This window comes from Heliconius melpomene, chromosome 21, assembly GCF_056956725.1.
Source record: "Heliconius melpomene rosina isolate 202511_hmr_F chromosome 21, ASM5695672v1, whole genome shotgun sequence".
Lineage (NCBI taxonomy): Eukaryota > Metazoa > Arthropoda > Insecta > Lepidoptera > Nymphalidae > Heliconius > Heliconius melpomene.
Window position 1 is genome coordinate 4210335 of NC_140409.1, and position 14479 is coordinate 4224813.

Below are 14479 nucleotides of genomic sequence, written 5' to 3' on the forward strand. Positions count from 1 at the left end.
ATTGCGTTGATAAATGTCCCCTATAATCTATATATATAAAAGGACTTGTCCTCACTGACTGAGGTAAGACGCACGCACAGCCGTAACCGCTGTGCGTAGAAACGTGGAATTTGGACAGATGTTTACTTTCGTAATCTGGACATCCACTAAGAAGGGATTTTGAAAAATTTTAACCCTAAAGGGGTGAAATAGGGGTTGAAAGTTGTATGGAAAAAAAATTAAATCTGCACCGATTTTTATAAAATTGTAAATTCAGACTCTTAAAAATATTTAATTGAACACGTGTTTCACGGTTTTTTAGAATTTACCCCCTAAGAGTGCCAATAAGGGGTTGAAAGTTTGTATGGAAAAATCTTTAAATCGCCACCGATTTTTATAAAAATTTAAATACAGGCTCTTAAAAATATTTCATTGAACATGTGTTTCGTGGTTTCTTAGAATTCATCCCTAAGGGTGCAAATAAGCGGGCGAAACTGCGCGCGCCCACTAGTAGTTTCATATATATCTTCAATATACAGACAACGATCGATGACATTTTTATTATATTTATACATTTTATATTTAAAATATATTTTTTTGTAAATATTTTTCTCATTACTAAACAAGAACATGGAATCTAGACTAAGGTGGTCCAGCGACCGAGTTGTTAGATATATATCGTGTGCTCTACTTTCAAATATCGCTTTAAATAAAATCCATAGTATTCGTACTTAATATAAACAAAAATGCACTCAGAAATAAATAGATATTTTTTTAAGTAAATCAAATCGTATCTAGACCTTTTTGGCGCAGGAGCATAAACGTGTGACGGTTAAGAGTTCGATTCCCACTCAGGATAATAAATTGTTATTTATAAATTTTTTAGGTACTAAAGTGAAAGCGTGTTGTTTGTGTTCGGCCACTCAACACGCAATGCTTTGAAAATTCGACAGAAAATGGTAAAGGTAGTGTCTTAACATCGGTTTCCCTTTGCCTCTGATACAGGATGAAGCTGATTAAAAAACTTAAATCAGCTTCACGCTATATTTAGAGGTATCTACCTCACCCACAGGTAGGTTTAGACACTGTTCCCCATCTTCGGACGAATTCTGGGCAGGCAGCGTGTTGAGTGGCGAAACTTAACACCGCTTTTTGCCTCGTCACTATGGCCAAGAAATGAAAACATATGACAACCAGTTGCGTTGCAACTAATCTCTTGGAAAAAACCTTAGATATTGAAAATATGTTTAAAGTTTATTGATACGAGCTGTATTTATACACAAAAATTATAATACGCCATTTCCTCTTTGTGACCCTGAAATCAAACTTGTAGTACAAGTTACAAAAATACTAATTTATACATATATATGTTTATATGATATATCTTTGTATGTTTATATATGAGCTAAATACTCGTGTATATTTAAATATTGCATTTTATTAAGAATGCTATAAATAAAGATTGGATACGTCTTCTCATCAGAGACAAGTTAAGGACATAAGTAGTAGCGTGGCTAAATATCAAATGTTGTTTCATATATGTATATCTATAGGGATATATGGTATACTGAATTAAGTCGGTTGTATAATATAATGTACTCACTTACTCATCACGAAATCTCAAAAACTACCAGAGCTAGGAGTTTCAAATTTTGCACGGGGGTTATTTATAGGACGTAGGTGCTCGTTAAGACGGGAATTTGCAATATTCGACTCCTAAGGGGCTGTTTTTGGGGTCGAAAGTTTGTATGAAACTTCGTTACTACAAATGCTAGGAATCTCAAATGTTGCATAGACGTCACTAGGACGTAGCCATGGAGACAGAAATTAATAATAAAGTAGGTCACGCACGCGAAACCGCGGGCGGGCCGCTAGTTATTGTATAAAACATTAACAATCTTGAGATTGTTTATTTTAAGCTTTGATAAAGTACTGCTTATGTTATTATATCAGAGCGCTACTTGCTTTTACAAAACTTTTATATAGTGTGCAATATATGCTTTTTATAAAATATTTTCTGCTTTATTTTTTTTAATTTTCTTACTTTCTTTCTCTCCCGCATCAAGTGACACGGCATACAGAACCTAATGAGAAATGAAAATTCAAGTTACATTTGCTTTGTACTACTGTTATAAAGGGAACCTTAAGGGAAGACACTTCATTCCCTAGTTTCTGCTCAGGGTTCAAGACGTTACCTTTCTTTGCCAATTGCAAGAGGCGGAACTCAGAGCGGGAAAATGAAAGTGAGTGATGAATCCATTCATTATTGAAATGATTCCCAAACAAATAAATATCAAAAACATTGTATGCTAGCGATATTCATAGTTAGCTCTACCGCTACCGCTGCTCCAGGACGGCTTCGATATTTACACCACATATTTATATTTTGTCGGATTCCCATCTATTTTATGGGGCTCTGAAGCAACCAACCACGATATAAACCATGCTTTGATATTTTTTTAATCTTTACATTTACTTATTATATTCTAAAAAAGTTAAAGTACTTAGTTGAGTAAGTCAGTAATTTTTTTTAATATCTTCATTGTGGAAAACAAAGTAACGTGACGTTCGTAAGTTGGGCGGTAGGCTGCAAGAAAGGTAAAGCTGGTATTAGTTAGACACAATGTGTAGATAGAATATAACATTTTATATAACGTTAGGTGTTTTTTTTTAGGTGTGATATATTATGATGAAAGAATAGCAGACTAATAGGGGGAGTCCTCGGATGACCTTCGAAAACGCAGTATCAAAGATACTGGAGGAAGGTCACATAAAAAGCATGAGGAGCCCCGAAGGGCATGTATAAAGAGGTTGATGACAGTGGACGAGGCGAAAGAGGTATGTAGAGACCGTAGCGTTTGGCGCTCCGTTCTCTCTGACTCCCCCGCAAGGGATAAAGCGTGAAGCTATGTATATATTGTATATATGTATGTATTTCATATTATTGTATTCTCAAAAAGCTCAGTTCGTAGATAAATAATAAATTAATGTTACTACAAACAAGTAAGTAGGTATTCCTTCGGTATAGGTATGTTATATTAGTTTTTACACTTGATTTCGCCCGCATGGCCAAAGGCAATAGCTGACTTATGTATGGTTCATGAAATTATTTATATGTGGATCTCACATACTTTCTGACTGAAGCTACAGTGGGTACTTCCAATAAGAACCAGCAGTCTCAGATATTAGTGTATTTAACCAATCATAGAACCTGTCAAGAGCCTTTAGCTCAGGAACGGCTGGAGATATCCAATTGAAATCAAATCATATACTCAGATCTACCGTCCCTTAATTTCCCGAAAAGATTTTTCTACATTTACATTTACCTTTATTTCTACATTTTATTATATTTTATTTCTTTATTTCTACATTTACCTAAAAAAAGATTGACATAGTAAATAACGCATAGGTATTTCGACACTATAAAGGGAAAGAAAATTAATAGGATATCACTGGTTGACCTAGAATTATGAAATTTGGCAGCGAGCATCCATCCATCCAACAAGTAGTACGTACTAGTTCAGGAAACTAAAATCTATGCATTTGTGGTTAAATCCTAAAAAATAATAGCCTTAAAAGAGGAGCAAAATTTGATATTAAAGCCGCTAGTTCAAGTTAGGTATCACATAAAAAGGCTCTAGCTAAGCTAAACCTGAATTTCAGGAAAAGCTCGAGACCATTATTTTTTGTACGGAACCCACGGTGATCACTAGCCCGACTCCCGCTTCTTTATTATTTTTTTTCTTTTTTACTGCTTGTTTTTATACAATTTTTAACCGACTTCTGTAAGAAAAGGGGGTTATCAATTCGACTGTATTTTTTTTTTTATTTATTTATTTTTTTTTTTTTTATGTTTGTTACCTCATAACTTTTGACTGGGTGAACCGATTTTGATATTTTTTTTTTATTTGAAAGGTGAAGCTTCCCGAATGGTCCCATTTTTTTTGGTCCATGTCTGACAATGGTATCCATGAGAAAATCACATAAGTCTTAAATTTGCATTAGGTATGGGCGCGACAAATAGACGAATAACTTAATGTCATGCAAACTGATTTTGATGATTCTCTTTTTATTTGAAAGGATACACTTCAAGGATAATTTGGTGAAAGTTTGGCTAGGTTCCGATTATGGAATCCGGTGAAATTTGAGAAAGTTTGTTTTTTTTTTGGTAAAAAATTGATTATACTGTAATAGTTACAAGCAAAAACTTTTTAACTCGATGTCAGAAGTGAGATTCCTGATCGTTACATTTCTTTTCAACCAACCTCAAAAAAGAGAACGTTCTCATTTTCAACCAACTTCAAAAAAGGGAGACTCCCAATTCACCCGAATACTTTTTATGTATGTTCTTGTCAATATACCAAAATGTAACTTTGCGCAAAAATAATAGCTAATTAAATGAAGTTTTACATGGGACAACCACAACCACTCGTTGACAACCACTACCACCACCATCACCACTCGTTCAAGAAGCATCATTTTAAGATCTACCCATCACTTAAAATCGTAAAATAAATTAATTTTTAACAAAAACAAAAACCGACTTCTAACAACGAACTAAAAAGTGAAAAATAATTTTACAAAGATTTTATAATTTTGAAGTCGGTGCTCAGTAGAACAAACAGGCTTAGTAATTAGATATTGTAGTAAAGGTGTTATAGCATTAGCTTGACACCGACTTCAAAATTATAAAATCTTTGTAAAATTATTTTTCACTTTTTAGTTCGTTGTTAGAAGTCGGTTTTTGTTTTTGTTAAAAATTAATTTATTCTATGCCTGTACATCAAATCAAAGAAATCCGCTTAGTTATCATTTATCATTTCGATATATTAATAAAAATATTTACTAGGATAGACCTTTAGTATCTATGATATCAGTGCTGCTTGGAGTACATCGAATAGCTATCAAACTTACTGCAGTATGTCCACAAGCTTCATATGTCAACATACAAATTTAATATTAAAACCGAGAACTGATGCAGAACACTTTCTACTCTCAATTAAATTTCTTAATTATATATACTGTATACTTATGTATAAAAATTGTTCAAAATACATACTAAACACATACGGACAAAAACATTATATATATATATTTTACTTTCTGCATGTATTTAGTATAATATTATATATATTTTTTAAATTTATTATGGTATTTTATTTGCTTTCAAAATAAACTTCAATATAAGCAGTTATGTTTAATACTGTGAGCGGCTTAGTGACTGTTCCTATTAATAATGAAAATATATAATCTCATTATAGTTTGCGTCTACAATTAATAATTTTCATATAATTATTAAATATATTATAATTTTCGTTTGTATATACAATAACATATGACATATTAATAACATCCACGCCAGTTGTGGCAAATGGGCGCATGTCACTGTAAGCGCAACAGGTTGTGGATTCGATTGCCACTTGAGGAAATGTTTAATATTTTCATTTCTTCGGTCTGGTGTCGAGGCAAAGCGCGACGCTGAATTCCGCCACTCAACATGTAACGCCTCCAGAATTCAGCGAAAAGTGGGAAGGGGAGTGTTTTAACACTAATCTCCCTCTGCCTACCCTGCTACATGCGGGATACGGCGTGAAGTGAAAAAACAAATAGCAAACAGTATTACCTACCAATTGTACAGCGCATGCGTGTTTAGCCGCTAGCGAATCCCGCGAAGCAGTGGTCACAGTCAACATCGGTCAATCAGTGCATCTGGGTGCACCAGATGCATCGGTGGCAAGCTATATTGTGTTTCCAGGGCGAGAGCCAGGACGAGCTGCGCCTGGACGAGGAGATGGACCGCGTGGTGTGGAGCGAGGGTGCGCCGCCCTCGCGCCTTCCCGCCAGCGGCGATCCCGTGCGAGACAACGCTGCGCCCCCGCCGCCCTATACGCAAGGTAGCTTTTTGAACTTTCAGCCTTAAAATACAGAATATTTTTGTCAGCATCACTTTAAATGAAACCACAGTTTTAACTATTTTGTAAAAGCCTAATATAATTAAAAACTTTTTTTTCCAAAAATGTAAAAGGTTTTTTTCGAACAAAATAAATAATAAAATGATCGTTGTAAATTAAAACACCATTTGTTAAGGACGACGCACGCACACATAAACCTATCAAAGGCACACCGCCGAACACGCTTCATTCCGAAATCGAGTCGTAGGTATTGGCGATAAAATTCAAAGTTGTTTAACTTTTAGTAGTTTTTTTGTAGAAGTCAATGTTTACGTTATTGGTATCTATGCGTAACTGCGTCATATGTAATACAGGTATGGATAAACATCGTGAAATTAAAGAAAAATCTAAAGTATAAACTGTTGAGGTATCTTGATTAATTTCAAATATTTTACCCTATATGCTGTTCCACTAAAAGGAGCGCTGACGCTTCCAGCCTATATAAGATATTTTGGATTGTTCATTCTTTTAATCTTTTCCTAGTTCTAGTGTTTATTTTTATTGTATCTTGTTTGTGTCTTGTGAAAGTTTTACTGTTTGTTGATCATTTAAATTATGTAGATTATTTCAAACAAATTTATATTTTAAATTATCTAAATATAATTTTACCATAATATTTAAAATAAAATCTTACAAGATGAATCAATTACACATTAGTAAGTTATTTCAGCTCTATAATTAAAAAGAATGGGTAGGTAGGTTTTAACCTACCTACCCATTCATTAAACAACTTAAAAATATACTAGTCTCTTGATCAGTGTAACAGTAAACGTGATAGGTTGTGAGTTCGATGCCCACTCGTGGAAATGATTTCATTTCTTCGCACTGGTATCGTGGTAGAACCACAGGTTTGAGTACCACCACTCAACATGCCTTTAGAATTCAACCGAAAGTGTGGAACGGATTTGAACTTATATTAAATACTAGTGGACCCGGACGCGGCTACGCCTGCTTGAACTATAAGAATATTTATTAAATATTATAGATATTTTTTTTTATAAGGATGAATATCAAAATATAAGTTCATTTTGGGTGACGTTTTCTTAAAACAACAAAGAAACTTTGCAAACCGTTCCTTAGCAACGACGGTTGTTATTAACATGGCAGAATAAATTGCATGTCAAATTAGAAAGTATTTAAATTTATTAGTTTATATGTGTAATGTAATGATAGCACTTCTGAAGAATGCAGCTTTCATACAAAACAAAAACATAGTAAATCGGACCAGTAGATCCAGAGATCTTAGCGTTCAAACAAACAAACAAACTCTTCCGCTTTACTATATTAGTATAGACTAGTGGACCCGGACGCGGCTACGCCTGCTTCAACTATAAGAATATTTATTAAATATTATATAATATATTTATTTTTATAAGGATGAATATCACAATATAAGTTCATTTTGGGTGACGTTTTCTTAAAACAACAAAGAAATTTTGCAAACCGGTGCTTAGCAACGACGGTTGTTATTAACATGGCAGAATAAATTGCATGTCAAATTAGAAAATATTTTAATTTATTAGTACATATGTGTAATGTAATGTTATATAGCCTATAGCACTTCTGAAGAATGCATCTTTCATACAAAACAAAAACATAGTAAATCGGACCAGTAGATCCAAAGATCTTAGCGTTCAAACAAACAAACAAACAAACAAACAAACTCTTCCGCTTTATTATATTAGTATAGATTTAGAACTAATTATTCGTTACTTTTTCGGCATTATAAAAATATAATTAAATTTACATCAATAGAGTTTTTTTTAAAAGAAACCGACTTCAGAACTTGACCTACATATTTACAAACTAAACAAAGCAAAAACAGTAGAAAATTATGATAAGTTAATTACTTCAAAGCAATGATAATTGAAGAGCACCTATTAAAGAGGGATATTATTGGTACTTAATTATAATACTATACTGGTACCCATTTAGTATTTACTATCTGAAATATGTTATTTTGGAGGCCGTGCCGACCTAGTATAGAAATTAATTTTATTTGTATAACTCTTATTTGGAATTTTTATATTCTTTTCAGACTCCAAAAATAACAAAAAATATATAAAAAAAACATTAAATTTTGATTGATTTATAATTTAATTTATTTTTATTTCTCAGCTAACTAATTCAAACCTAATTGGTTAGTACAACGGTTGTTATAATTAATAAGCTTTAAACTGCGCTTCTAATAGGATATCCTGTGTCCAGGGACCACGCCCGGGAAAAATCGGCACATCTTGTCAATATATGTTATATGTTCTTCTATCTACATATATAATTATATACGCCTCCAGAAATATCGGAATCTTTAATGGTTGTTTCTGGACATAGCTTTAAATTCGTCAAACGTCATAAGCGAGTATTGTATAACGGTCAGTGCGTCTTTGTGTTCGCTTAAATCCGGTTCACGCTGTATCCCGCAAATAGCAGAGTAAGCAGGGGGGACCTAGTGTCAAGACACTCAGTTCTCCACTTTTCGCCGAGTTCTCGACGCATTGCGTGTATAATGGCGGATCGTATACGTACATATTTACAAAATCTTAAAATAAATAAATATTAATGCACACAATCGATTAACTGACAGAAATAGGTAAACAAACAAAAAGGATTCGATTTTAATATTTTTTTTTCAGGTTCACGCTGTATCCCGCACACAGCGGCAGAGGGAACCTAGTGTTAAGACACTCCGTTTCCCACTTTCTGCCGAAATCTGGGGGCATTGCGTGTTGAGTGATAGAACACAGCGCCACGCTTGTTGCCTCGAAACCATAGCGAAGAAATGGACATATAAATTTAAATAAATATTTGTGCCCCTACACCGCAACTGGCCTCACTTAAACAAACAAAGTAATCGATTTTGATAAATAATTTGAAATAATAATAGTGTGTATTAATTGCAACTTTGACTACAAAGAAACATTCAATTAAAATATATAATATGTAGAATAGAGCCGTCCATAAACGATATAGCTCTATAGAATTATAGAAGTGAATACTCTGGTATTATTTAACAGTTTATCTATATATAAATAATAATAGTAATATAATTAATAATTTATAATTTTATAATTTTATAATTATAATTTTTATATTATTATAATTTTTTAAGGTCGTCGTAGCGCAGGGACAAAAATATATGATTGTAATGCAACGATTGTGGGTTCAATCCCCACTCGAGGTAATGAATTATTATTTATTAATATTTAATTACTTCGCTCTAGCACTAAGGCAAAAATCTCGGCGTAAAGCTCCGCCAAATCGGCTGAAATTAGGAATGGAGGGAGGTTCCCTCTGCTTATCCTGTGGTATGCCTACGCTATTGTACTACTGTGCGGGATTCAGCGTGAAGCTATTTTGTTGTTTATTTATTATTTTTGTATACGGCAAGTAGGTAGTTATGTTGCCTCATGGCGTGAGAACGGTACCGGTAAACGCCTAATCAGCGTTCGGCGTATGTAACGCGAATCCCCTCATGCTATGGGAAACAAACGTAGTGTTTTAGTATTAATTATTCTATATTTTTATTCTTTAGTCGATTAGAGCATGCACTTCTGCTCGGTCGATTCACTAGTTAAGTTAATTTTAATTTAGTTATAAGAACATACATCTTTGTTCTTATTTTAATTAAAGTAAATTTAAATTTAACTTTCTTAGTTATTTTTAAAAGCCCACTCGCGCTCCCGTAAACATGTCTAGCTTGTTTGATACATAAGGTTTATAAAAAGAATATTATGCGATTGTAAAAATGTTGATGAGGTCCATTAGAAGCATACTTGACTACGTGGTAGATTCAAATCCAATATTTAAATTTTAAAATATAGGCATTCTCTTGGTCTGTTAACACAACTGCTGGTTAGGGTTCCATTACAATAAAATGATGATAAAAACAACAGTTTTATAATTTAAAATCTCAGAACAACTCTGTAAAATAGTAATTTATTTTCAGATGCTGGGCGTCAACCAGGCTCGGAAGATGGCTCTATCGTAACGTCACTCGTCACGTCGACGTCAGATCCACAGGTAAAGCTAATGGCAGTTGTATCTACCCTCCTCATACAAATATTTGTAATTTATGTTATTGCAGTATTATTATCCAATATTCTGTTTTAAGGGCAATCGAGGTGCAGTGGCACTAGAGTGTGACTGTAACGCGTCGATTGTGGGTTCGATTCCCACTCGAGGAAACAAAATATTTACTTAAATTTATATTTCCGCCTCCTCGCATTGATATCGAGGCAATAACGCGGCGTTGAGTTCCGCCACTCAGTACGAAATGCCTCCAGAATTCGGCGGAAAGTGGAGAATGGAGTGTTTTAACACTATGTTCCCCCTGCCTACCCTGGTACGTGCGGGATACAGCGTGAAGTCGATTTGTTTTTTATTTATTCTGTTTTATTACTGTTGTCTAGTCATCAGTGAGGCTGCCAATTTATAATATGTAAACTGATTTTTTTTGTTGAAATTAAAAGTTATATTTTTATTGTTTCAAAATAATCTTAATACTGTAAGAAAACTATTTTATTTATGTATCATAGTTTTGTTCATTTGTTTGTGGTTACTTACTTTTACTTTACGTCGTTGGCGTTTCGGCGACATCGGCGACACAGCACGCCAATGTTTACTGGTCTTAACTTTAATAAGCATACTACATTTGCGATCAATATGAAAACGATCATTGCTTCAAGGACACTCCGGGGACCACGGAAAAATAACTCTAGTTAACCGCTAGCTGGCTACGTGAAGTCTTGGCTCTATACTCTTTAAATTTTAAATTTTGTATGAAAATAAAAAAATATACTGTATGTACTTTTGTAATAAAAGAATGATTTAAAAATTTAATGCAAATCTAACTAAGTTTTCTTACAGAAATCAAAAGTTTTGTTAAATTCGTTAAATTAGGTACATATTTTACGGCGGCTTTCGTTGTTCGCTGTGCTTACTTGTTGCTTCTCATTCGTTTAGAGTAACACACATTGTTTGTGAAGTGAATTTTGAAAAGCTTCGTATAATAAGTGATACGGTTCTGTTGAATAAAGAACTAACATGAGATCGATCATGAGATGCCGTTTTCATTCATAAATTGTATACCTGTGAATGAAAACGGCATCTCAAGATCGATCTCAGACTTAAGAGCGATAAAAACGGTAATATATCTCTATCTAAAACACCAGTGGCAAACTAAAGCTAATGGGAGGGATTGATGAATTACCATACTCGGTTTAAACCTGCTTTACAGATGTTAATCACAAATTAATCTAGAAATGACATCAATCATATTTGCATATTATTTAATTTATATTAAAATTGTGTTATTGGTAGTTTTTAATATTTTAGCTGTTTTTGTAATTCATCTAGGTATTGGTATGTAGTAGGTATTTTGTTATTTAAATTATTGTAATAATCAACGAAAAAATCATTTTTAAGAGTAGTATTGTATTGTGTTGAAATTATTTAACTTTTACAAAAAACATATTATATATATTTTTATATTATTAACCAAAATTTTATCAATAGAAATACTTTTAAATGTCTCGAAAGAAGTATTAAATAAGTCATAAATCAACTTCACGCTGTATCCCGCACGTAGCAGGGTTCGCAGAAGGAAAGAGTCCGTTCCCCATTTTCCGCCGGATTCTGGAGGCATTGCGTGTTTAGTGGGGGAACTCAACTCAAGGAGTGGGGGAACACTAGAACGAAAAAAATAAAATGTAAATGTAATTATTAAAAGAAAATATAAATATTAAAGATGAAATGAAATTACATAGATGTCAAGTGTAGTCACTGGGGCGCTGGGTGGATTGCGCGACGAGGACCGTCACGTCCAGTTCGATGGCGATAAAGCTTTGGTAGACCCTCTTGATCACGCCAGTGAAGAACGTCGCTTCCAAAGACACAAGTAAGTTATTGTTAAGTATGTTAATTTAAGTAAGAGCCTAATGAAGAACAGGTATGTTTAAAGTAGGTACCCTTATTTTAACCTATCAGTCAGTTTTTAAGATACAGCCAAACAAAAGAATATTTGAAATGTGAACCAAGAATGATCCTAATTTCCTAGCTGTTATATATCCTATTAGTGAACAATAAGTAAAAGTATTATTTATTTATTTATTAACTGCTTTATTACGAAGTGGTTGGTGTATAAATGACAGTATTAATATTAGATTCATTCCTATTGATATATCGATCATATAATTATTATGCAATATATACCTACATTCAAATGTAGAACCTAAACAATGCTTATAACATAACATAAACTTGTCTGACAATTGCAAATAAACTGACCTTGTCAGTTGAAATTTTGCAGCGTGACAAAAAAGATGAGCTAAACATGTAAAAGTTGGCGATCTCTGGCAGAGGGAGCATTCCACGCGCCGCGCGGAAGTGTCACCTGGGTGCGGGACAGAAATAGTATAGTCTCGCGTGACTTTGGCATTGTACCTTTCTGAAGTGAATCAAGTCCAGCTTATTGCACGCAATCGTATGTAGGCGGCGCGCTTGTGATGCGCCCTCGGAGGTTCCCAATAGCAGTTCAACCCTTTTGTCCTAAAAAAATTTAAATATGCCAGTAACTTACTCCCGGTCGTCCGAAGTGCAAGAGAAACGGTGAGTGCAAACGCACCACAGCCCTAGCGAATAATATTCTATGATGATGAATGTGAGAATCAAAATATGTCGCCGTTAGTAAGTTGGTGTGGACACAAAAGTGTAGTAATCTATGTGTGGAACGTATTGTGTTAAAACTGATATTATGTAAAAATTAAAAGAATTTATTGTTTATTTTTTATATTTAATATGAAATTCTAGAATTTATATGAAATCTGCAGTATAGGTCAAGTAAGCATCTTCTTAATCTAATGGAAAAACATTAGATATAGCGTCACGCTCCACTAGCATTCGGCCCGAATGTTACGGCCACATCACACTACCGCACTTCGCGCTCCTTGCGCTCTCCGTCCTTGAACCCATTGCATTGTAAGAAATTACTTTGTTAAAATTGACTTAAACCCATAATAAAATGGTTAAAAAAATTACACTTTCCGTATTTTGGCCACTGTCAAAAGTAAACTAGATTTTAGAGGAAATATATTTATTCGGGATTGGCCCAGTCGTGGCGCAGGGGCGTGTGACTGTAAACGCCACAGGTCATTGGTTCGATTCCCACTCGAGGAAATGCAATATTTCTATATTATAAGTCAGAGATCAGATCAGAATTATAAAGACCATCAGGTCTAGTTGGAGCTTTCATGTTATCGTAAAAATTTAACAAAAATAATGTAAGAAAAAGATAATTTCTACATAGCCTAATATATAATAAGCCCAATAGATCTAACTAAGCATACGATGATATAACACAAATTAACATAAGTAAGTAGATACTTAATTATATTCAATTGATGTATAATACAAACTGTCTCCCACGTTATTACAGCAGGGTACTTGCATACGGTCAAATCAAACAACCTTGCGTTTACATGGCCACACTTCTAAAATAGACTATACTGGCTCTATGCGAAACAGCGAATACATTTTTTGCACGCAGCAGGGACCACCTCAGCAGGGGTCATCCATTTTCGCCGAATTGAATTTGAATGGATTGATTGATGGGAAGCACTGCGTGTTGAGTGGCTGAACTCAATGCCGTGCTTTGCCTCAACACCAGAGCGAAGAAATTAAAGTATTAAATATTTCATTTCCTCGAGTGGGAACCGAACCTACAACCGTCGTGTTTATAGTCGTACACTTGTGCCCCTGCATCCGGTCTGGTACTCGTAGGTATTGTTGTCCGTAGACCTGGATATCTGATATTAACTTTATGATATCTACACGCAATCATAATTCAAATGGAGTTTACAGACGGACAGGACACATGAAAACAGACTGACCACTAAGTGCTTCTTTGAGGATCCCGTTTTTCCTTTTCAACTTAGGGAACCTTAAAAAAGGTACTATCGTATCTTAAATTGAGGTTAGCTCAAATGCCCAATTGTTCTTTTTTTAGCCGTCATATACATCCACACAAAATGCGTAAGTATTCACTGCAAGAAGGGGCCCGCGGAGGTGGTCCAGAAACTGAGCGGCGAGTCTCCACTGTTCCTGCAGATGAGCCACTACCAGAGGCCGACCAAGATGAACTGCGCAGCCACCGAAGTGAAGATCAAAAAGCTCATCGTAGGCACAAGATGACACCACGTGTAGGTTTTTTTATGATTTTTTTTTCATATATAGCTTTACTATTTATCAAAATATATCGATTTTATACAGTGTACATGTTGGAATTTTTAATATGAAATTCTAGTTTTAGCTGTAACACAACAAGTATTGCTCTTTTGGAGTTCTTTTTTTTTTAAAATAGACAAATTTGATACGTTTTTATTTTATTAATTTGTCCATCTTTCAATCGTTTGAAGAAAATTAGGCAACGGTCTTTTGACCCTTATCTCTCTCTTATCGCTTGATATGCTTGAAAATATGTACAAGTATCCGTATATGCCTTCTGTACTTTTCCCAGGATATCGAGAAAATATATTTAAGCTTTTTATTTAATA

General features: G+C 34.2%; 1 protein-coding gene across 2 annotated transcripts in view; it reads left to right on the plus strand.

The window, feature by feature from the left end:
* Nucleotides 1–14479, plus strand: part of Ae2 (anion exchange protein Ae2) — a 40105-nt gene that overhangs the window by 15711 nt on the left and 9915 nt on the right. For both annotated transcript variants that reach the window (XM_085205636.1, XM_085205635.1), the window contains exons 2-5: nucleotides 5735–5873; nucleotides 9877–9950; nucleotides 11696–11826; nucleotides 13933–14125. In XM_085205636.1, coding sequence (XP_085061762.1) covers nucleotides 5735–5873; nucleotides 9877–9950; nucleotides 11696–11826; nucleotides 13933–14125 — 537 coding nt within the window. The remainder of the gene's footprint in view (nucleotides 1–5734; nucleotides 5874–9876; nucleotides 9951–11695; nucleotides 11827–13932; nucleotides 14126–14479) is intronic.